The sequence below is a fragment of the Amphiura filiformis genome, chromosome 5 (genome assembly GCF_039555335.1).
Source record: "Amphiura filiformis chromosome 5, Afil_fr2py, whole genome shotgun sequence".
Classification (NCBI taxonomy): Eukaryota; Metazoa; Echinodermata; class Ophiuroidea; order Amphilepidida; family Amphiuridae; genus Amphiura; species Amphiura filiformis.
In genome coordinates, this window is record NC_092632.1 from 61,659,122 (window position 1) to 61,683,279 (window position 24,158).

Sequence of the window (24,158 nt, forward strand, 5' to 3'; positions counted from 1 at the left end):
AGTGTAGTGAGAGAGTGAGAATTGAGTATCAAGGTGATGTATTCAAGGGGTGTGACCAGTGGCGGCAACCAGGAATTTTTTCGGAGGGGGGGGGGCAAAGTGAATGGGTAAAATTGCCGCAAAAAGTGGAAATTTATTTAATTTTGGGGTTTCGTCTCAAAAGGGGGGGTGGGGAACTGGGGGAAAGAAAAATATTTTTTGCAGCGCTGCCATCAACAGCCTCATGCCCATTTTTCTAAAACAAAGTACATGTAGCATGCAGGTTCTGTGCTGTACTTTGATAGCGCAAAGATATTCCACCAATATACCTCGCTTCTCTGCTATTCGAGAGGCGTCGCGGGAGTACAAAGCTGATATTCTGGTATCAGAAGAAAGCTCATATTTCAGTGGCGTACCGTGGCCGCCCTCAAAATTCAATTTTGCCGCCCCTTCCTCAACAGCCCGAAAAGGTTGACCCACCTTTTTTCTCGGTCGTTTGAAAAAGTGAAGAGAGAAAAAAAAAAGGGTTTCAGGTGCTAGCGCCCTAAAAGCAGCACATTCCGCCGCCTTCATTTTGGCCGCCCCTGCTTTTACCCCGGGGTTGGCGCCCAAAGCCCCAAAAAAAAAAAATATGCATGTATTTTGCTAATTTTTAATGCTTTGGGTGCAAGGCACATAATATACCCCTCCCTAAAGTCGGAAAATGTGTCAAAATGAAAACCAAATTGAAGCTAATTCGTGAACCATTTTACACTATTTTTATTATAAACAAAAAGTGTCCAGGTGCCCAAAACAAGTCCAAATGGCTACCTGTTTATATCCATAAGACCAAGTCGTATAGGCAATGTAGGCCTATATAGTCGACTTGACCATTGCACTCGACCATCAGTGCAGTGCTTCGAAGTAAGTCAAAATCTTGAGTTTGAGATCTGAGCGCTCTCATCCATTTTCATAACTCAAATAAAAATGTAATGTTACACTGGTTCACATTCTGTGACACTATAAACTTAACCAGACTAGCAAATCAACAGCCCGGGATCAACGTTATACAGCATGCAGACCTAATGCCATACCCTACATGTAGATCATCCCGTTGATTAATTTTTGACACTGACTTCTATTCTTGCCGGAGAAGCGGAAAAATGAGGACGAGAAGGGGAGAAAAGAGAAATTTTGGGAAAGAGAAAGGGAGGGGAAAAGAAGAGGGGAAATAGGGACGATACTGACGTTTGCCCCCCCCCGACTGACAATGCTGGCTACGCGCCTGCGTCAGCCCAAGCATGCGTAAGTGCGCGGCTGTGTTTGTCACAGTGTGCTCGGTGGTTTGTCATCACCGAGCAACACTTGTCATGCTGTGTGCGTGTCACTCTGTGCGCGTTCTTTGCGCCCCGCTCCGCTGTAACCAAGGATCAAGGCGTGCAAACAACTTGTGGGACAACTTGCTGATGTTGCTAAAATCTACCCTTGTAGAGGAAAATACGGTACGGTATAAAAGTGATGATATTCGGCCTGACAACGGGATGATTTGAAATGGCTCGTAACTGTCAGAAAAATGTCGCAGGTGAGTTGAAAAATATTATATCAAATTTATCTAACAGCGCTATTGTAGATCAAAAACTATCCCAATAACAATGAAGACCTAATGTCTGATTTCTAAATTTGAAGTAGGCCTCATGATCATCATTTTGTGGCCCGGGTTTTTTGGTAAGTCCCGCGGGGGTAGGCTTATACCGCCATTACCGCGACGACCGTCAGAACTTGATTTATCAATATTGTGACAATCTTTCCCCGGGAATGTTTCCCGATCCTCGTTTCTCTCACTTCAAGCAATATTATAACATTTTCAAACAAAATAGATTAGCATTTCTTTGCCATAAAATGTTAGCTTTTACTGTCAGATATATCCCCTTTTATTTTTGAGCCGAACAACTACTTCAAAGCAAAGAAAATTGGAATTTACTACCAGCGCACATGTCGCCAATACGTACCACTCCTTCGGTCATGTTGTGGTACGACCCTTTGTTGTGTATATCAACGTCGCGCACGCCGCGTAGTACTGTGTGTTATGAACATCGTGTATGCGTTCGACTAACAATTCCATCGTAATAATAAAGGGCTGAATCAGCCTTTTATTCAAAATCTCTGATTTTGACAAAACTACAGCACCTAGAGTCTTGATTTTTGCAGGCTATATTGGTTTAATAAAGTTCAATTTAATCGTGTAAAAAAATGAATTAAAAAAATTCAGTGAGGGCGTCCTCCTCAGCAAATGTTATAATATGGCTTTCATGAATCATGCACTTCAAGCTTTGGTGGTGAGGAACACTGCAGACCTACTCGGATAGGCATGAATACTGCGAATCAGAATGCATGTAATGAAGGGAAGTTTTCAATAATAGTTGAGTAATAGGCCTATAATTTAGGTATAAACTTCGCTGTCGTATATAGTGCACGTAAGTAACCATTGGTTACTGCTCCAAGCATGGCATGGGCTCATACACCTGTTCCAAATTTTGATATGCCATTTCGATCAGTGGTTCTTAACAAAGAAAGCGCGATCCAGTTGACCTGTCCTAACAACGGTCATAATCGAACGTGCACTACGACAGCGAATTGCCTTGGGGTGTGTTTCTTTGTTTGTTTATTTACTTGTTTGTTTAAATTATTTTCCCCCAAGTTTTCAAACATCAGTCATCACCTATGCTTCAGCCAGGCATACTACTTGTGAAACCCATGAACTGAATTATATTGTGTACGTTCCAACAAAGACTGTTATAGGCTTAGGCCTATATTCTCACGTTAGTACGGTCCCCGGATAATACCAACATGGAATGCACTACCACCAAGAGTACACCTGATGTGGCTTCTTTTAAAAACTTCTGCAGGGAATAAATTGGAGCTAATTAGGTTATCAAACGCGATGCATGATGAATATATTTTGTACATTTCAGTACCAGACAAGACAAGATATAATGTATAATTTATCTTCATTTTAGGTTCTCCCGAGGCTGAAAGTAAATCAAAGATGACGGAGCACGTAACTGTAAGTTTACAGTTCAAAGTAATGGAAAGTATACTCAGACACCTAGATATATTGCGTATATAAGTCATGCAATAGTCATGTGGTATTTAATGACGAAATTAAATAAATGTATTTATTACTAATTCTTCATCAATCAAATATTTGATTATTGAAATAAAGTGTCTAAAATGTTGATTCATTGATTGATTGATAGGGCCTAGAAAGTATAAAACAAAGTTTAACACCATTTTTATATATCTTCATCAGCATACATGGTTTAGGGCAACACATACTTCTTCAGTACATGTAGGAGAGAGGATAACAACTCCTGTGTTGAAACATCCAGCCGTCATGCCGAAAAAGTCGGAGGTAAGTTCGGGGCCAGGGTGCTGGGGCTGGGGCCCCAATCCTGGGTTTTCCCCTCCATTTGCATCCCAGTCAAAATTAGGAATCTAGTTATTTACACATTTCAGGCCAAAAATCATATTGGACTTTAGTATCTACACTTTTTATTATCTTCTCTATTTTTTCTGTTTTTGGATGGAGGTGTTCTTATTACTTATTTGAGTGTGTTTGTGTCATTTGTGAAAAAAAATGTTTAAAATAATGATAGAAAACTTCCATGGTAAGAGGCCTATGTATTTGGCATGGACTACCAGGTGCACCATATTAGCAGAAGAAAGCTACTTTTTCAATACAAATATCAGCATTAGAAAGCTGCTTCATCAGCAGTAGATAGCTACTTCATCAATGCCTGCATCAACAGCAGATAGCTACTTTATCAATGCCACTATCATCGGTAAAAAGCTACTTTGTCAATACCAATATCAGCACTGGAAAGCTACTGTACCGTACTTCATCATTTCCAATATCAGCAGTAGAAAGCTATACTTCATCAGTAGTTAGCTACTTCATTAATGTCTGCATCAGCAGTAGATAGCTACTTTATTCATACCAATATCAGCAGTAGATAGCTGCTTTATCAATACCAACATCAGCAGTAGATAGTTACTTTATCAATACCAATATCAGCAGTAGATAGCTACTTCATCAATACCAACATCAGCAGTAGATATAGTTACTTTATCAATACCAATATCAGCTGTAGATAGCTACTTCATCAATACCAGCATCAGCAGTAGATAGCTACTTCATCAATACCACCATCAGCAGTAGATAGTTACTTTATCAATGCCAATATCAGCAGTAGATAACTATTTCATCAATACCAGCATCAGCAGTTAGATAGCTACCGTACTTTATCAATATCAATATCAGCTATAGATAGCTACTTCATTAATACCAACATAAAAAGTAGATAGTTGCTCTATCAATGCCAATATCAGCATTAGACAACAACTAGATAGCTACTTCATCAACACCAACATTAAAAGAAGATAGCTACTTCATCAACACCAATATTAAAAGAAGATAGCTTCTTCCTCAATGCCAACATCAGCAGTAGATAGTTCTTTATCAATGCCAATATCAGCAGTAGATAGCTACTTCATCAATACTAACATCAGCAATACATAGCTACTTTATTAATGCCAATACCAGCAGTATAGGTATAGCTACTTTATCAATACCAAGATCAGTAGTAGTATATCAACAGTAGATGGCTACTTTATCAATACTAACAGAAGTAGATAACTTTTTCATCAATACCGGTATCAGCAGTAGACAACTGATTCATCAACACCAAAAGTAGATAGTTACTTCATCAATACCAAAATCAGCAGTAGGTAGCTACTTCATCAACACCTACATCAGCAGTAGATAGCTACTTCATCAACACCAACATCAGCAGTAGATAGCTACTTCATCAATACCAACATCAGCAGTAGATAGCTACTTCATCAATACCAGCATCAGCAGTAGATAGCTAAGCTACTTTATCAATGCCAATACCAGCAGTAGGTACAGTTACTTTATCAATACCAATATCAGCTGTAGATAGCTACTTCATCAACACCAACATCAGCAGTAGATAGCTTCTTCATCAATACCAATATCAGCAGTAGATAGTTACTTTATCAATGCCAATATCAGCAGTAGATAGCTATTTCATCAATACCAACATCAGCAGTTAGATAGCTACTTTATCAATATCAGCTGTAGATAGCTACTTCATTAATACCAACATAAAAAGTAGATAGTTGCTCTATCAATGCCAATATCAGCATTAGACAACAATGGCAGATAGCTACTTCATCAATACCAACATCAGCAGTAGATAGCTAAGCTACTTTATCAATGCCAATACCAGCAGTAGGTACAGTTACTTTATCAATACCAAGATCAAATGTAGACAGCTACTTCATCAATGTCTGGATCAGCGGTAGATAGCTACTTTATCAATGCCAACATCATCAGTAGATAGTTACTTTATGCCAATATCAGCAGTAGACAACAATGGCAGATAGCTACTTCATTAACAGTTACAACAAAAGTAGATAGCTACTTTATAAATACCAACATTAGCAGTAGATAGCTACTTCATCAATACCAACATCAGCTATAGATAGCTACTTCATTAATACCAACATAAAAAGTAGATAGTTGCTCTATCAATGCCAATATCAGCATTAGACAACAATGGCAGATAGCTACTTCATCAATACCAACATCAGCAGTAGATAGCTAAGCTACTTTATCAATGCCAATACCAACAGTAGGTACAGTTACTTTATCAATACCAAGATCAAATGTAGACAGCTACTTCATCAATGTCTGCATCAGCGGTAGATAGCTACTTTATCAATGCCAGCACCATCACCATCAGTAGATAGTTACTTTATGCCAATATCAGCAGTAGACAACAATGGCAGATAGCTACTTCATTAACACTTACAACAAAAGTAGATAGCTACTTTATAAATACCAACATTAGCAGTAGATAGCTACTTAAACTACTTAATCAATGCCAATATCAGCAGTAGATAGCTACTTCATCAATGCCAACATCAGCAGTAGACAGCTACTTCATCAATACCGACATCAGCAGTAGGTATAGCTACTTTATCAATACCAAGATCAGTAGTAGATAGCTACTTTATCATTTCCAATATTAACAGTAGATAGAGCTCTACTTTATCAATACCAACATCAGCAGTACACCATCATCAGCAGTAGATATTTACTTCATCAATACCAACATTAAAAGAAGATAGCTTCTTCATCAATGCCAACATCAGCAGTAGATAGTTACTTTATCAATGCCAATATCAGCAGTAGATAGCTACTTCATCAATACTAACATCAGCAATACATAGCTACTTTATTAATGCCAATACCAGCAGTATAGGTATAGCTACTTTATCCATACCAAGATCAGTAGTAGTATATCAACAGTAGATAGCTACTTTATCAATACTAACAGAAGTAGATAACTTTTTCATCAATACCGGTATCAGCAGTAGACAACTGATTCATCAACACCAAAAGTAGACAGTTACTTCATCAATACCAAAATCAGCAGTAGATAGCTACTTCATCAACACCAACATCAGCAGTAGATAGCTACTTCATCAACACCAACATCAGCAGTAGATAGCTACTTCATCAATACCAACATCAGCAGTAGATAGCTACTTTATCAATACCAACATCAGCAGTAGATAGTTACTTTATCAATGCCAAAATCAGCAGTAGATAGCTACTTCATGAATACCAACATCAGCAGTAGATAGTTACTTCATCAACACCAAAATCAGCAGTAGATAGCTACTTCATCAATACCAACATCAGCAGTAGATAGTTACTTCATCAATACCAAAATCAGCAGCAGATAGCTACTTCATCAACACCAACATCAGCAGTAGATAGCTACTTCATCAATACCAATATCAGCAGTAGATAGTTACTTTATCAATGCCAATATCAGCAGTAGATAGCTATTTCATCAATACCAACACCAGCAGTTAGATAGCTACTTTATCAATATCAGCTGTAGATAGCTACTTCATTAATACCACCATAAAAAGTAGATAGTTGCTCTATCAATGCCAATATCAGCATTAGACAACAATGGCAGATAGCTACTTCATCAATACCAACATCAGCAGTAGATAGTTGAGCTACTTTATCAATGCCAATACCAGCAGTAGGTACAGTTACTTTATCAATACCAAGATCAAATGTAGACAGCTACTTCATCAATGTCTGCATCAGCAGTAGATAGCTACTTTATCAATGCCAACATCATCAGTAGATAGTTACTTTATCTATTCCAATATCAGCAGTAGACAACAATGGCAGATAGCTACTTCATTAACACCTACAACAAAAGTAGATAGCTACTTTGTAAATACCAACATTAGCAGTAGATAGCTACTTAATCAATGCCAATATCAGCAGTAGATAGCTACATCATCAATGCCAACATCAGCAGTAGACAGCTACTTCATCAATACCGACATCAGCAGTTGATAGTTACTTTATCAATGCCAATATCAGCAGTAGGTATAGCTACTTTATCAATACCAAGATCAGTAGTAGATAACTACTTTATCATTTCCAATATTAACAGTAGATAGAGCTCTACTTTAGCAATACCAACATCAGCAGTACACCATCATCAGCAGTAGATATTTACTTCATCAATACCAACATTAAAAGAAGATAGCTTCTTCATCAATGCCAACATCAGCAGTAGATAGTTACTTTATCAATGCCAATATCAGCAGTAGATAGCTACTTCCTCAATACTAACATCAGCAATACAAAGCTACTTCCCAGCAAACACAAAACGTTTTCGACATCATTCGCAAAAGGTTATAAAAGGTTGCCAGAAAACGTTTAAATGTCGGGTTATATAAAGGGTATATTAAGAGTATAAAACGGTTTCATAACCTTAAAAAAACCATTTTTTGATAATCTACTGCTCAGCAAACAAAAATGTTTTACAGAAAACGTTTATATGTCGGGTTATATAAAGGGTATAAAAACGTTTTGATAACATTCCAAAAACATTTTGAAAACTTGATACAAAACATTCTAAACAGAATGTTATTTTGGGGTTGATAAAATATTTTGCGAAAAATGTTTGCCCAAAATATTTGCAATAACGTTTTAAAACGTTTTCATGACCTTTATATAACCCGACATTTAAATGTTATTAAAATGTTTTGAAAAAAACATTTTAAGAACATTTCTGTGTTTGCTGGGTTCAAATATTTTAACATAATGTTATTGAAGTATTGACAAAATATTTGGCAAAAATGTTTGCAAAAATAGTTTACAATAACATTTTTTGAAAACATTTAAAAATATTGCTGTAGTGTGTTTTCATACAAAACGTTTTAAAACGTTATCATGACCATTATATAACCCGACATTTTAATGTTATTAAAACGTTTTTACCTAAACCAAAAGCCAAAATATAACGTGTTTGCTGGGTTTATTAATGCCAATACCACCAGTATAGGTATAGCTACTTTATCCATACCAAGATCAGTAGTAGTATATCAACAGTAGATGGCTACTTATATCAATACTAACAGAAGTAGATAACTTTTTCATCAATACCGGTATCAGCAGTAGACAACTGATTCATCAACACCAAAAGTAGATAGTTACTTCATCAATACCAAAATCAGCAGTAGATAGCTACTTCATCAACACCAACATCAGCAGTAGATAGCTACTTCATCAACACCAACATCAGCAGTAGATAGCTACTTCATCAATACCAATATCAGCAGTAGATAGTTACTTTATCAATGCCAATATCAGCAGTAGATAGCTATTTCATCAATACCAACATCAGCAGTAGATAGCTACTTCATCAACACAACATCAGCAGTAGATAGCTACTTCATCAATACCAATATCAGCAGTAGATAGTTACTTTATCAATACCAAAATCAGCAGCAGATAGCTAATTCATCAACACCAACATCAGCAGTAGATAGCTACTTCATCAATACCAATATCAGCAGCAGATAGCTACTTCATCAACACCAACATCAGCAGTAGATAGCTACTTCATCAATACCAATATCAGCAGTAGATAGTTACTTTATCAATGCCAATATCAGCAGTAGATAGTACGGTGTCTGATCTCCGCCAAACTCCCCCTTTTATAATTCATATCCCGCCCAAATTTTTAGTTTTCCCCTTTTGCGAAATGCTTTCCCCTTTTTCAAATATTTCCCCCTTTTAACTTTCCCCGTTTTCAAATAGTTTCCCCTTTTCGACTTTCCCCCTTTTCGACTTACCCCTTTTCAAATAGTTTCCCCCTTTTCGACTTTACCCCTTTTCGACTTGCCCCCTTTTCAAATAGTTTCTCCTTTTCGACTTTCCCCTTTTCAAATAGTTTCCCCTTTTCGACTTACCCCTTTTCAAATAGTTTCCCCCTTTTCGACTTTTCCCCTTTTCAAATAGTTTCTCCCTTTTCGACTTTCCCCCTTTTCAAATAGTTTCCCCTTTTCAACTTTCCCCTTTTCATATAGTTTCCCCCTTTTCGAATCCCCCCTTTTCACTAGTTTCCCCCTTTTTTAATTTCCCTTTTCAAATAGTTTCCCCGTTTTCAAATTACCCCTTTACAAATATTACCCCTTTTTATTTTCACCCATTTTGTAAAATTAATAGTTCCCCTTTTACAAATAATCCCTTTTAACTTTCCTCCGCTTTTCACAAATAGGTTCCCATTTTAAATAGTTTCTGCCTTTTTAAATAATAGCCTACTCCCTTTTTTTTTTTTTTTCTCCCTTTTTGTTTGGGTACTCCCCGTTTTCCGTGCGTAGGCTTTACCAGTAAGCCTGGACCCTGGAGAGTACCGTGCACTCACTAGAGCTCATTTCGCTACATCCATTATTGGAAAGGCGTTCTACATGAATTTGGATACCAACGTAGGTAGATTTATAGCCTGTTGTGCAAGCGCCGCTAAATTCAATGGATTAGGGATCCGTCAACTTTTATGCACGTTTATAGAGGGGCTGTACAAAGAGCAAATCCGATATGATTGATAAACCAAATGATGTTCAGAATGTTAAACGGGTGAAATGGCATGCATAAATATTTATGCTGGTCAAATTCATAGCAATGATGTTTGAAAGTCTGTGAAGAACTTGTCTATAACTTGGATATATGTCAGAGACAACAAACAACTGGCTGCCATGCCATTGTTACAGAAGCCTAGATAATAAGAATTGTTTGTGCTATATAATTATTCAAAAGTTTTTTTTAAAGTTAGCACCAAAGTTTAAAACAAGCGGTCTTAACAGTGAAATGACAATAAAAGCATACATTTATAAAACGGGCCTGGACAAAATGGGCATTGCATATTTATGACAAGTGTGGCTGTGTGATTTTATGCAACTTTATTTTTAAGCCAGTTCCGAGTAATTTTCTCTATTCTTTGTTTGTCAACAATCCAGTTAACAATAAAAATGTGCTTTCTAATCAAAGGCTCTATGGCATCTATTCAATTAACCAGACAAATGAACCAGGGACTTCGGTCAGTGGTGCACGCCTCAAAAATCCTAAAAGAATTAGTAGGCCCTATATGTTAGATGAAGAATTAAGTAGCAATTAAGGGGTACTACACCTGCCCAATTGTGTGCCTATTTTTGCATTTTTCTCAAAAATTATGGCGCATTGGGGACAAGTAAGATATGTATATTATAGGGGCAAGGACTACAACTACTGCACTGGAAATTTTATTTCAGCACAGCCAACAGTTGTGGAGTTACAGTCAAAAATAAGGGAAAACCAATATTTGATCAATGAATCAATAACTACTTGCTTTGTGTTGCTGTATTCTCAAAACAGTAGTTGTAGTCCTTGCCCCTATAATATACATATCTTACTTGTCACCAATGTGCTATAATTTTTGAGAAAATTGCAAAAATAGGCGCAAAATTGGACAGGGGTGTAGTACCCCTTAAGCCTAGTCTTTTTTTAAAGTCGAGACAAGTCCAAAATAATAACGATTAATAAGCCAATCTAATTGATTCGAATTCCAATCTCCTGGCCTTTTCCTGGGTCTTTATTTAGTTGCATGATATAATTCAGATTATGATTTTTCTTAAATGTAGATCTATATCCTATAGAATTCATAAATTACATAATAAGTATCATTTTATTCATTTTATTTAGCTCAAGAATTTGTATCAGACAATCACGTGCTTTCAACGTGTAGGCCGGACCTATTTCAATATCGAAGTACATGGGACGTGAATGCACGGTACTATAGATGGTCCGTGCCTACTGGTAAAGCCTACGCATCGTGAAAAGGGGAATAAAAAAAAAGGGAGTAAAAAAAAAGGAATAAAAAATAAGGGAGAAACTATTTTAATGGGGGAAAAATCTGTAAAATGGTATTATGTAAAAGGTGAAAAGAAAATTCGAAAAGGGAAACTATATGAAAAGGGGGAAACTATATGAAAAGGGGAAATTCGAAAAGGGGATACTATATGAAAAGGGGGGAAATTCGAAAAGGGGAACTATATGAAAAGGGGAAATTCGAAAGGGGGAAACTATATGAAAGGGGGGAAATTCGAAAAGGGGGAACTATATGAAAAGGGGGAAATTCGAAAAGGGGGAAACTATATGAAAAGGAGGAAATTCGAAAATGGGGAAACTATATGAAAAGGGGGAAATTCGAAAGGGGGGAACTATTTGAAAAGGGGAAAGTCGAAAAGGGGAACTATTTGAAAAGGGGAAAGTCGAAAAGGGGGGAACTATTTGAAAAGGGGAAAGTTAAAAGGGGAAATATTTGAAAAAGGGGAAAGCATTTCGCAAAAGGGGAAAACTGAAAATTTGGGGAGATGAATTATAAAAGGGGGAGTTTGGCGGAGATCAGACACCGTAAGATAGCTATTTCATCAATACCAACATCAGCAGTTAGATAGCTACTTTATCAATATCAGCTGTAGATAGCTACTTCATTAATACCAACATAAAAAAGTAGATAGTTGCTCTATCAATGCCAATATCAGCATTAGACAACAATGGCAGATAGCTACTTCATCAATACCAACATCAGCAGTAGATAGCTAAGCTACTTTATCAATGCCAATACCAGCAGTAGGTACAGTTACTTTATCAATACCAAGATCAAATGTAGACAGCTACTTCATCAATGCCTGCATCAGCAGTAGATAGCTACTTTATCAATGCCAACATCATCAGTAGATAGTTACTTTATCTATGCCAATATCAGCAGTAGACAACAATGGCAGATAGCTACTTCATTAACACCTACAGCAAAAGTAGATAGCTACTTTATAAATACCAACATTAGCAGTAGGCCTAGATAGCTACTTAATCAATGCCAATATCAGCAGTAGATAGCTACTTCATCAATGCCAACATCAGCAGTAGATAGTTACTTTATCAATGCCAATATCAGCAGTAGATAGCTACTTCATCAATACTAAGGCATCAGCAATACATAGCTACTTTATTAATGCCAATACCACCAGTATAGGTATAGCTACTTTATCAATACCAAGATCAGTAGTAGTATATCAACAGTAGATAGCTACTTTATCAATACTAACAGAAGTAGATAACTTTTTCATCAATACCGGTATCAGCAGTAGACAACTGATTCATCAACACCAAAAGTAGATAGTTACTTCATCAATACCAAAATCAGCAGTAGGTAGCTACTTCATCAACACCTACATCAGCAGTAGATAGCTACTTCATCAACACCAACATCAGCTGTAGATAGTTACTTCATCAATACCAAAATCAGCAGCAGATAGCTACTTCATCGACACCTACATCAGCAGTAGATAGCTACTTTATCAATACCAATATCAGCAGTAGATAGTTACTTTATCAATGCCAATATCAGCAGTAGATAGCTATTTCATCAATACCAACATCAGCAGTTAGATATCTACTTTATCAATATCAGCTGTAGATAGCTACTTCATTAATACCAACATAAAAAGTAGATACAGGGTGAGTCAAAAAAAGTGCAATAGAGAAACGAATCCATGTTTATTTCAGAACCCAGTTGAACTTTTAAGGTTTTAAAACATTTTATATATGGTATATCCATCAGTAACATTGTGTGAAAAAAGTAAGGAATTAGCATTTACCGTTTTGTTTTTATGACACATTTTATAGTGCTACCCAATTTTAATGTTTGTCCAAGAGACATCTAAAATTTGAATGTCAGCCCACTTTGTGTTAGGTAGATTTGAAACAACTGCCATTTTCTTAACCTCATTGGCATTAAAATAAAATAGAGCACCCAAAGTGTTAATGCCCTTGGTCTTGTTTAAGTACAAGAAACATTATTATTTTGTTGTTATTTTCATTTTACCTTTACTTTAAAGATGTTTATTCTCTATCAAAAAGATACAAATTTGTAGGCGGGTTTTTCAAATGTCAAAATGAAATGCGCGCAAATTGAAGTGTAGTGAATTTCAAAATATCCAAAAAGTTGGACGTATTGGGATTTAAAAAAACTGGTGTTGGAGTCGAGTGAGGTATGAAGGACTTAAAGAAATGTTAGAAAGTTTGTTTGAACAGAGAAAAAGAAAATAAAATAACGCAAAAACAACCTCATTTAAGTTAAAGTCAGTTTCAGATCTGGTGTCTTTACCGTGCACTGTGTGCTCTCATTCAAAATACATGGTACCTCGTGGACAAATAACGAAATTGGGTATCGCAGCAAAATGACTCATAAAAATTAAACGGTAGTCGCGATGCACTTCATATTTTCACAGAAGGTGCACATTGAGTGTAGTATTTATAGAATCTTTCAATAATTTGAAAGTTCGACTTGGTTCTTACATAAATATTGATTCTTTGCACTATTGCAGTTTTTTTGACTCACCCTGTAGTTGCTCTATCAATGCCAATATCAGCATTAGACAACAATGGCAGATAGCTACTTCATCAATACCAACATCAGCAGTAGATAGCTAAGCTACTTTATCAATGCCAATACCAGCAGTAGGTACAGTTACTTTATCAATACCAAGATCAAATGTAGACAGCTACTTCATTAATGTCTGCATCAGCAGTAGATAGCTACTTTATCAATGCCAACATCATCAGTAGATAGTTACTTTATCAATGCCAATATCAGCAGTAGACAACAATGGCAGATAGCTACTTCATTAACACCTACAACAAAAGTAGATAGCTACTTTATCAATGCCAACATTAGCATTAGATAGCTACTTAATCAATGCCAATATCAGCAGTACCCAGCAAACACAAAACGTTTTCGACATCATTCGCAAAAGGTTATAAAAGGTTGTCAGAAAACGTTTAAATGTCGGGTTATATAAATGGTACATTAATGGTATAAAACGTTTTCATAACATTAAATAACATTTGTTGGTAATTTACTGCACAGCAAACACAAATGTTTTACAGAAAACATTTAAATGTCGGGTTATATAAAGGGTATAAAAACGTTTTAATAACATTCCAAAAACATTTTTGAAAACTTGGTACAAATCATTCTAAACAGAATGTTATTTTGGGGTTGAAAAAATATTTTGAAAAAAAGGTTTGCCCAAAATATTTACAATAACGTTTTTAAAATGTTTTCACGACCTTTATATAACCCGACATTTAAATGTTATTAAAACGTTTTGTAAAAAACATTTTAAGAACATTTCTGCGTTTGCTGGGTGCAAATATTTTAACATAATGTTATTTATGTGTTGACAAAATATTTGGCCAAAAATGTTTGCAAAAATAGTTTACAATGACATTTCGAAAACATTTGAAAAATATTGTTGTAGTGTGTTTTCATACAAAACGTTTTAAAACGATTTCATGACCTTTATATAACCCGACATTTTAATGTTATTAAAACGTTTTTACCTAAACCAAAACCCAAAATATAACTTATTTAAAACGTTTTAACAACGTTTTCTTGTTTGCTGGGTAGATAGCTACTTCATCAATGCCAACATCAGCAGTAGACAGCTACTTCATCAATACCGACATCAGCAGTAGATAGTTACTTTATCATTGCCAATATCAGCAGTAGGTATAGCTACTTTATCAATACCAAGATCAGTAGTAGATAGCTACTTTATCATTTCCAATATTAACAGTAGATAGAGCTCTACTTTATCAATACCAACATCAGCAGTACACCATCATCAGCAGTAGATATTTACTTCATCAATACCAACATCAGCAGTAGATAGCTACTTTATCAATGCCAATACCAGCAGTGGGTACAGTTACTTTATCAATACCAAGATCAAACGTAGTCAGCTACTCATCAATGTCTGCATCAGCAGTAGATAGCTACTGCTTTATCAATGCCAACATCATCAGTAGATAGTTACTTTATCAATGCCAATATCAGCAGTAGATAACAATGGCAGCTACTTCGCGTACAAGTGACAAGGTCGCCTACTACCGCGCGCCGATTACCAATGAGTCAACCGCTTGTTGTCAAGTGCGTTGATCAGCCAATCAGCGTGATTGTTTATTTCTTCTGTGTGTACGCTCGTCTACGCTTAGCGCACAGCTCAGACCACGGAAGTAATAAAAAATTAACTTTAGTACACGTTCTACTTTTATCATGGTTATTCACCATTGTAGTGAATGTCATACCTAATGCTTAGTTTGCACACCTGTTGGCAACCCATTGACTTTGTGTTGTGATCATTTTGATTGTGGTTCTGGACACAGATAGTGTGTACCAGTTGACCTAGCAACAATTGATTTTGATGTCACATTACGATGGTGAATGGCAGCTACTTCATCAACACCTATATCAAAAGTAGATAGCTACTTCATCAATACCAACATTAGCAGTAGATAGCTACTTAATCAATGCCAATATCAGCAGCAGATAGCTACTTCATCAATGCCAACATCAGCAGTAGATAGCTACTTCATCAATACCGACATCAGCAGTAGATAGTTACTTTATCAATGCCAATACCAGCAGTAGTTATAGCTACTTTATCAATACCAACATAAAAAGTAAATAGTTACTTTATCAATGCCAATATCAGCAGTAGGTATAGCTACTTTATCAATACCAAGATCAGTAGTAGATAGCTACTTTATCATTTCCAATATTAACAGTAGATAGAGCTCTACTTTAGCAATACCAACATCAGCAGTACACCATCATCAGCAGTAGATATTTACTTCATCAAAACCAACATCAGCAGTAGATAGTTACTTGATCAATGCCAATACCAGCAGTGGGTACAGTTACTTTATCAATACCAAGATCAAACGTAGTCAGCTACTTCATCAATGTCTGCATCAGCAGTAGATAGCTACTTTATCAATGCCAACATCATCAGTAGATAGTTATTTTATCAATGCCAATATCAGCAGTAGATAACAATGGCAGATAGCTACTTCATCAATACCAACATTAGCAGTAGATAGCTACTTAATCAATGCCAATATCAGCAGCAGATAGCTACTTCATCAATGCCAACATCAGCAGTAGATAGCTACTTCATCAATACCGACATCAGCAGTAGATAGTTACTTTATCAATGCCAATACCAGTAGTAGTTATAGCTACTTTATCAATACCAACATAAAAAGTAAATAGTTATACTTTATCAATGCCAATATCAGCAGTAGGTATAGCTACTTTATCAATACCAAGATCAGTAGTAGATAGCTACTTTATCATTTCCAATATTAACAGCAGATAGCTATTTCATCAATACCAACATCAGCAGTACACCATCATCAGGAGTAGATAGTTACTTCATCAATACCAACATCAGCAGTAGATAGCTACTTTATCAATACCAAGATCAAAAGTAGATAGCTTGTCATAGTTACTTTATCAATACCAACATCAGCAGTAGATAGCTACTTCATCAATACCAACATCAGCAGTAGATAGCTGCTTTATCAATACCAAGATCAAAAGTAGATAGCTTGTCATAGCTACTTCATCAATACCAACATCAGCAGTAGATAGCTACTTCATCAATACCAACATCAGCAGTAGATAGCTACTTTATCAATACCAAGATCAAAAGTAGATAGCTTGTCATAGCTACTTCATCAATACCAACATCAGCAGTAGATAGCTACTTCATCAATACCAACACCAGCAGTAGATAGCTACTTTATCAATACCAAGATCAAAAGTAGATAGCTTGTCATAGCTACTTCATCAATACCAACATCAGCAGTAGATAGCTACTTTATCAATACCAAGATCAAAAGTAGATAGCTTGTCATAGCTACTTCATCAATACCAACATCAGCAGTAGATAGCTACTTTATCAATACCAAGATCAAAAGTAGATAGCTTGTCATAGCTACTTCATCAATACCAACATCAGCAGTAGATAGCTACTTCATCAATACCAACATCAGCAGTAGATAGCTACTTTATCAATGCCAAGATCAAAAGTAGATAGCTTGTCATAGTTACTTCATCAATACCAACATCAGCAGTAGATAGCTACTTTATCAATGCCAATGCCAGAAGTAAGTAAGGCTAATTTATCATTACCAATATCAGCAGTTTATATCTACTTCATCTATACTGTCATCAGCAGTTGATACTTTATCAATGCCAATATCAACAGTGCCACAGCCAGGTTTTTGGAACCTTCGCTTAGTTTTGTCCTTTATCCACATGGAAAGGGTGTTTCTGGGGGTGTGTGTGGTTGTGTGGGGTGGGGGTGTGTATGCGACTAAGCAACTTGAAAAAGAAATATATGATTTCTATTGCCTATAAAAATTCTAAATTACTGGACTGCAATTTTTATAAATCCACAGAAAGATGATGATGATACAGCACCCATTTCTTCAGCAGCAGATATCAAAACAAAATCAACTGTAAGTATGACAGTAAAATGAATTTGATAACAAAATAAGCATGGATGATAGAGGGGGCAAGGCGGGGGCGAGGTAACCTTAAAGGGGGCAAGATTAGACGAAAATCAACAATCAATTCCAACAAATCACTGCAGCCAGCATCAGCGGGGGAGGGTGCACTAAAAACAGGCTGAAATAACAAATTATTATTGAATAAAGTTAATTTTTTATTACTTCCGTGGTCCGGGTACGCGCTGGTGAATTGCGATCGCGTACAAGTGACAAGGTCGCCTACTACGCGCCGCGCCGATTACCAATGAGTCAACCGGCTTGTTGTCAAGTGCGTTGATCAGCCAATCAGCGTGATTGTTTATTTCTTCTGTGTACGCTCGTCTACGCTTAGCGCACAGCTCAGACCACGGAAGTAATAAAAAATTAACTTTAGTACACGTTCTACTTTTATCATGGTTATTCACCATTGTAGTGAATGTCATACCTAATGCTTAGTTTGCACACCTGTTGGCAACCCATTGACTTTGTGTTGTGATCATTTTGATTGTGGTTCTGGACACAGATAGTGTGTACCAGTTGACCTAGCAACAATTGATTTTGATGTCACATTACGATGGTGAATGCATACATAGCTTCATGTTCACATAATTGTTTGAAAGAAAATTACATTAATGTAGTTGTTCTATTGTTAAGTTGCTTTGTGTGTAAATTTGATTTGACCATTTTTGTTTTTATCTTTATCAGCATACATCGTTTAGGGCAATGCATACTTCTGTATATGTAGGAGAGAGGATAACAACTCCTGTGTTGAAAGGACCAGTCATCATGCCCAAAAAGTCTCAGGTAAGTGCAGTGACAGTGCTGGGAGGCCAATCTAGGGTTTCCCTCTCCATTTGCATCCCCAGTCACAACAAGAAATCTAGGAAATTGGCATTTTTGGGGCCAACATGCCCAAGACTGCAGTTCAGTGACGGCACCACGGGGGGCATGGGGGGAAAATGCACACCCAGTCAGAACTCTTGCCCCCTGTTGCCCCCCCGAAAAAAACCAAACTTCCCTTTTTGTGGTAATTTTGCATAAAATTTGTTTGTTTTGCCCCCTGAAATTCCGTTGCCCCTAATGTCCCCGAAAAAAAATTCCTGGCGCCGCCACTGCTGCAGTTGTATTAACTTTATGCCTTGCCCGCTTGAAAATTGTGTGGGGGTGTGTGTAGGGGTGTGTGGGTGGAGTGTGTTTGTATGCAAAGGAAATTTGGGAAAAATCTGCTTTGTTTAAGTCTATTGATGAATCTGTTTGAAATCACAGGAAGAAGATGATGACACAATGTCCATTTCTTCAGCAGCAGATATCACAACAAAATCAATTGTGAGTATGGCAACTTACAGATAACTAAATAAGCAAAAAATAACAAATACGGATTCGTACAAGTCAAGGACTACCTTGATCATGTTTATATATAATACCTATGCGAAAATGGCATGGTTGAACTATGGTTAACCATGGTCAACCATGGTTCAACCATGGGTTTTGACCATGGTCAAACCATGGTCAACCATGCTTTTGAAAAATGGCACCACGGCCAGAGACCATGGTCAACCATAAAAACCATAAAACTTAGCATGTTTGACCATGGTTGAACCATTGTCAACCATAGTTCAACAACCAGGGTTTTGACCATGGTCAACCATGTTTTTGACCATGGTCAACCATGTTTTTGACCATGGTCAACCATGTTTTTGACCATGGTCAACCATGTTTTGACCATGGTCAACCATGGTCAACCATGTTTTTGAAAAATGGCACCATGGCCAGAGACCATGGTCAACCATGGTCTATCTAAAGTGACCATGGTCAACCATGGTCAAAAATGTGCATGTTTGACCATGGTTAAGAAACAATAGCAATCAAGGAAGAAACAATAGAAAGAAACAATAGCAATCAAGCTTAAACTTTAAATTAGCACCCAATAGAGGGCAGGGCCTGAAGAATGAGGGAAATTATGGGGTAAATATTTAACGGAATAAACTGCATAATCATATTATTTAGATTTATTCCGTTAAAAATCTTATTTTAACTTATCAAATTACTAGTTTTTATATTCTATGGTGTCAAATATTTATTCACAACGTTGTAAATACGCATTAAATACGATTAATAACAACAGAGGCGCTTTTTTCTCATTCACTACCCAGAGTCAACCATGGTCAGGTGAGGTGATGACCATGGCTGACAATGCTCAGCCATGCTAAAGCATGGTCGACCATGGTATACTTGAAGTAACCATGGTCAACCATGGTCAGGTGAGGTGATGACCATGGCTGACCATGCTCACACATGCTAAAGCATGGTTGACCATGGTATACTTGAAGTGACCATGGTCAGGTGAGGTGATGACCATGGCTGACCATGCTCACCCATGCTAAAGCAGGATTGACCATGGTATACTTGAAGTGACCATGGTCAACCATGGTCAAGTGAGGTGATGAACATGGCTGACCATGCTCACCCATGATAAAGCATGGTTGACCATGGTATACTTAAAAGTGACCATGGTCAACCATGGTCAAGTGAGGTGAAGACCATGGCTGACCATGCTCGGCCATGCTAAAGCATGGTCGACCATGGTATACCATGGTGACCATGGCAACCATGGTTGACCATGGTCAAGCCACCATGGCTGATCATCGCTGACCATAGTTAACCATGGTCAACCATGTTTTGACCATGGTTGACCATGCTAGCACGGTTGACATTTCGCCTAGGTAGTCTATTATGTACAAATATAAGCTAACTAGATTTCGCATGTTCTCGGGTCGGGCGCTTCTCGTGATAGGCCTATTTCTAATTACCCAAACCCGTTACCCATATACCTGCCCTGACTTTTTAAACTACTAAGAAATGCGTCTCTCAATGATCAAGACCCAAGACACAACTTAATCAACTCTGTTTGTTTTAAAGGTGTGATGCTTACTCGTAGGCCTACCCATAATCTGAAACCAATCATTCGCTTCTTCCAAGCCATGCCCTGTTACCACATTTAGAGAAACCGAAATTAGTATCTGGACGTGGATATAGGCCGTTACTAAAGTAATGAAATCAATCGCGAGAAACGTGAACGCAAAAACGGTTCATAGGCCTTCCGGAAATAGTCATGTTCTCATAAAAATAGGCCTACATGCACGTGTTTGGTCAATAATTATTGGTCCGATGAGATGCACCTGTTAGTCACACTGTAATGCTTTTCCGATGCGTGGACTGTACTCCGCGACACTCCCGCTGATACTCCGCGATAGCGCATCGCGAGCACGCGATAGTGCAGCGCTTGAAAGCACGCGATAGTGCACCGCGTGAACGCGAAACACGCGAACGCGATAGCGGGCGGACAGAGGACGGACGGACGGACACGCCGTAATTAGTATTAAGATATAGGCCTATTTACATGCACATATCGTTTGAAGAACATAATGTAACACTTCTTGATTATTGCGCTTACCAGGAGCACTTTTGAGGAACTTGCTCATTATCAGGCAATGCTCTGATGTTTTTCTTGGTAACGGCTATCTAATTTTTAAATTATTAAAGTTTAATTTAAAATTATTCTCATTTTATTACCACTATGTAGGAATTTGCAGTTCTAGGCCTATATATAATGCAGTTATTATTCTATTGTTAAATGAACTTATTATCTATTATTTAGTTAAAGTCTACTTAATTATAAGTTTAATATTTATATTCAAAATCTTATTTGAGCCGTATCAATATTTAACAATATTTAGTTTTAACATCGTAAAAACAGAACAACATTTACTACTTTCTTATCAATGATTTTTAAAGGATGTAAACAATTTAAAATCTGCTCTGGACAAATACCATGAAGAGATTGAAGGTGTGCCAGTGAACACATTATCATATCATGAGAGATCCAAGAGGTTGACGCACAGTGCCAAGATTATGCAATTTGCAAGGCAATATATAAAACAACGCAGTAGAAGTACTAGGTATGTATGTTACTATATATGAAAGAATTGTAGATATAATGCTACCTCTATTTTTGAAAGTTGGAGCATGGATAAATCTCTTTCTTCCATGGTTAGAGGTACTCAATTTCTGAAAACTTTCTGATTTTAGGATTTACAGAGGGGGTTCTGAAAAAAAAAATAGAAATGATGGATATCCTGTGATGTGTCTCTATGCTATCTCCTATGGTTTCATGCACATATTTGGGGGGGGGTGCGCTTTGGGGGCATGAGTCCCATGGGGTAAAAGCAGGGGGCTGCAAAAAAGAAGAGGCAGCAGGAGAAGAAGGGGTGGCAAAAAGAATTATTAAAGAAAAAAGGGTGGAAAAATTATGAAAAAGGTTTAAAATTTGTGACACCAATATTACCAAACATAAAAACTTTTTGCTTTTAGGCCTATAATCCTTTATTTCTCTCACACTCTTCACTTTTTTAAACAATCAAAAAAATATTTGGGTCAAACTTTTCGGGCTGTTGATAGAGGGACGGCAAAATTTGCCCCCCCCCTCTCCTCCCGCTTGGAGCGCCCATGGGTTTTATAACCAATTTTTTTATTTTCACAATACCCACAAAACATCCTATGCATAGTCATCAAACTCTTAATTTGTATCAACTGTTGATTGTGGAATACAACAATTGTCATGATTGTGTAGGCTACTTCCAATGGTGTGCTACTTTGAGTACTTGCTGTCATAAATAGCAATTTTGCTCCAATTCAATAATGAATTTATTAATGAATTTAAATAAATTTGCATTTCTTATTATAGGCAAGATGGATACAGTGATAGTGAAATCCTGAGGGATATAGTAGACCCCGCTGTTGATGCCTGGTTGATAGCTTATAAGGAAGAAGAATACCTCAGAATAAGTAAAGCTGTTGAGTTGGATCGAGTAAGACTAATTTTCTGTTCTTATTAAAAGTAAAGGTAAAGGTAAAAAAAAGTAAAAAAAGGTAAAAAGTAGTTAAGGAGACGATACTGTATAAACAATGATCGGAGTGCCCATCTCTCTTCATTGGCGATTGGGCCGACTCCTCCATGTAATGTTGCTATAGGGGGGTCGCTACACCTCCTCTACAGCGAGTCTGTTACCTTCCCAGCATTTAAGAATGCCGGTACACATTTAAACACCTGGGTGGAGAGGAGTAATCGAGATAAAGTGCCTTACTCAAGGGCACAACACGATTGCGTCGCCGAGGCTCGAACCGCAACCTTCCGATTATGAGTCAGTACCCGTTCCGCTAGGCCACCATGCTCCCTATCTTATTACTGTGACTTTTTTTAGTATACAAACTAGAAACTGGAAATCTTGTATAAATGAATTTTTGTATAATTCAATAAAAATAAATAAATAAATGGATCTGCATTCGGATTGATGTAACTTTTAATACATATGTGACATGATCAAGGGGGATGAGTCACATGTCGGCAATTTTCAATAGCAGTTTTTTACATCACTTTCTGGCAGTTTACAAATGCTACCCATCAAAATCGGACATTTGGTTACCGAGTTATGAGCAATTTATCAATGGCTGAAAACAATATAAAACAAAAGAATCGACATCCGACTCATTCCCCTTGATCATGTCACATATATTTTACAACTGCGTGGTAGTTTTATTTAACTGTTTGGTTACATGATTTATCATTTTGTGATCAATGTTCTCACCATTGACCAATAAATTGTTTCTTTCTATTTTAGTTTGAACCCATTCCAGGAACTCACATTACAACATCGGTGGTGGATGTAGCCCAGTCATTTATGATGGTGAGTAACTTGGACAAATATGAAAAAAAGAATGTTTACCTTAATTCAGATTCCAATGATCAGTGGGGTAGCGTCATAGGGGCACAGGGAGGGGGCCACATGCTCCCCTCGATTGCAAAATTTAGAAAATTCCATAGGAAAATTGATGGTCCCCCCCAATCATGGTCAGTGCCCCCCCCAATATGATGACCCACGCACGCAACTGCCAATGATATGGTGTAGCATACGCAACTGCCAATGATATGGTGTAGCATAGGGACTATGTAAGTATCTTGTAGCAATATGGTAACATTTCCATAAAAAATAGATTTGTATTTTCTTTCCAACAAAATAATAGATTTCACTGTCAGATATGTCCCCTTCAGAAGGTAGCATGAGTCATTCATCCTGGGGGGCACCGACTGTGATTGGGGGCACCAGGCCTGATTAGAGGCACAAACCAGTTTTGGAACTTTTCCTATGGAATTTTCTCAATTTTCAAATCGATTGGGGGCACATGCCCTTTGACGCTACACCACTGGTCCCGTTTTCATTTTGAGCCAAACAAAATTAAATGAGTGAGGTAAAACAAAGAACATCTTTTACTTTTTTTACTTTTTTTTCATCAC

At 37.1% G+C, this 24,158-nt stretch overlaps 1 protein-coding gene across 1 annotated transcript in view; it reads left to right on the forward strand.

The window, feature by feature from the left end:
• The first annotated feature begins 1,509 nt into the window (after positions 1-1,509).
• Positions 1,510-24,158, forward strand: part of LOC140152314 (uncharacterized) — a 29,267-nt gene continuing 6,618 nt past the window's right edge. The window contains exons 1-9 of the mRNA XM_072174616.1: positions 1,510-1,540; positions 2,976-3,022; positions 3,269-3,370; positions 17,717-17,776; positions 18,512-18,610; positions 19,073-19,132; positions 21,602-21,765; positions 22,551-22,674; positions 23,485-23,550. Coding sequence (XP_072030717.1) covers positions 1,510-1,540; positions 2,976-3,022; positions 3,269-3,370; positions 17,717-17,776; positions 18,512-18,610; positions 19,073-19,132; positions 21,602-21,765; positions 22,551-22,674; positions 23,485-23,550 — 753 coding nt within the window. The remainder of the gene's footprint in view (positions 1,541-2,975; positions 3,023-3,268; positions 3,371-17,716; positions 17,777-18,511; positions 18,611-19,072; positions 19,133-21,601; positions 21,766-22,550; positions 22,675-23,484; positions 23,551-24,158) is intronic.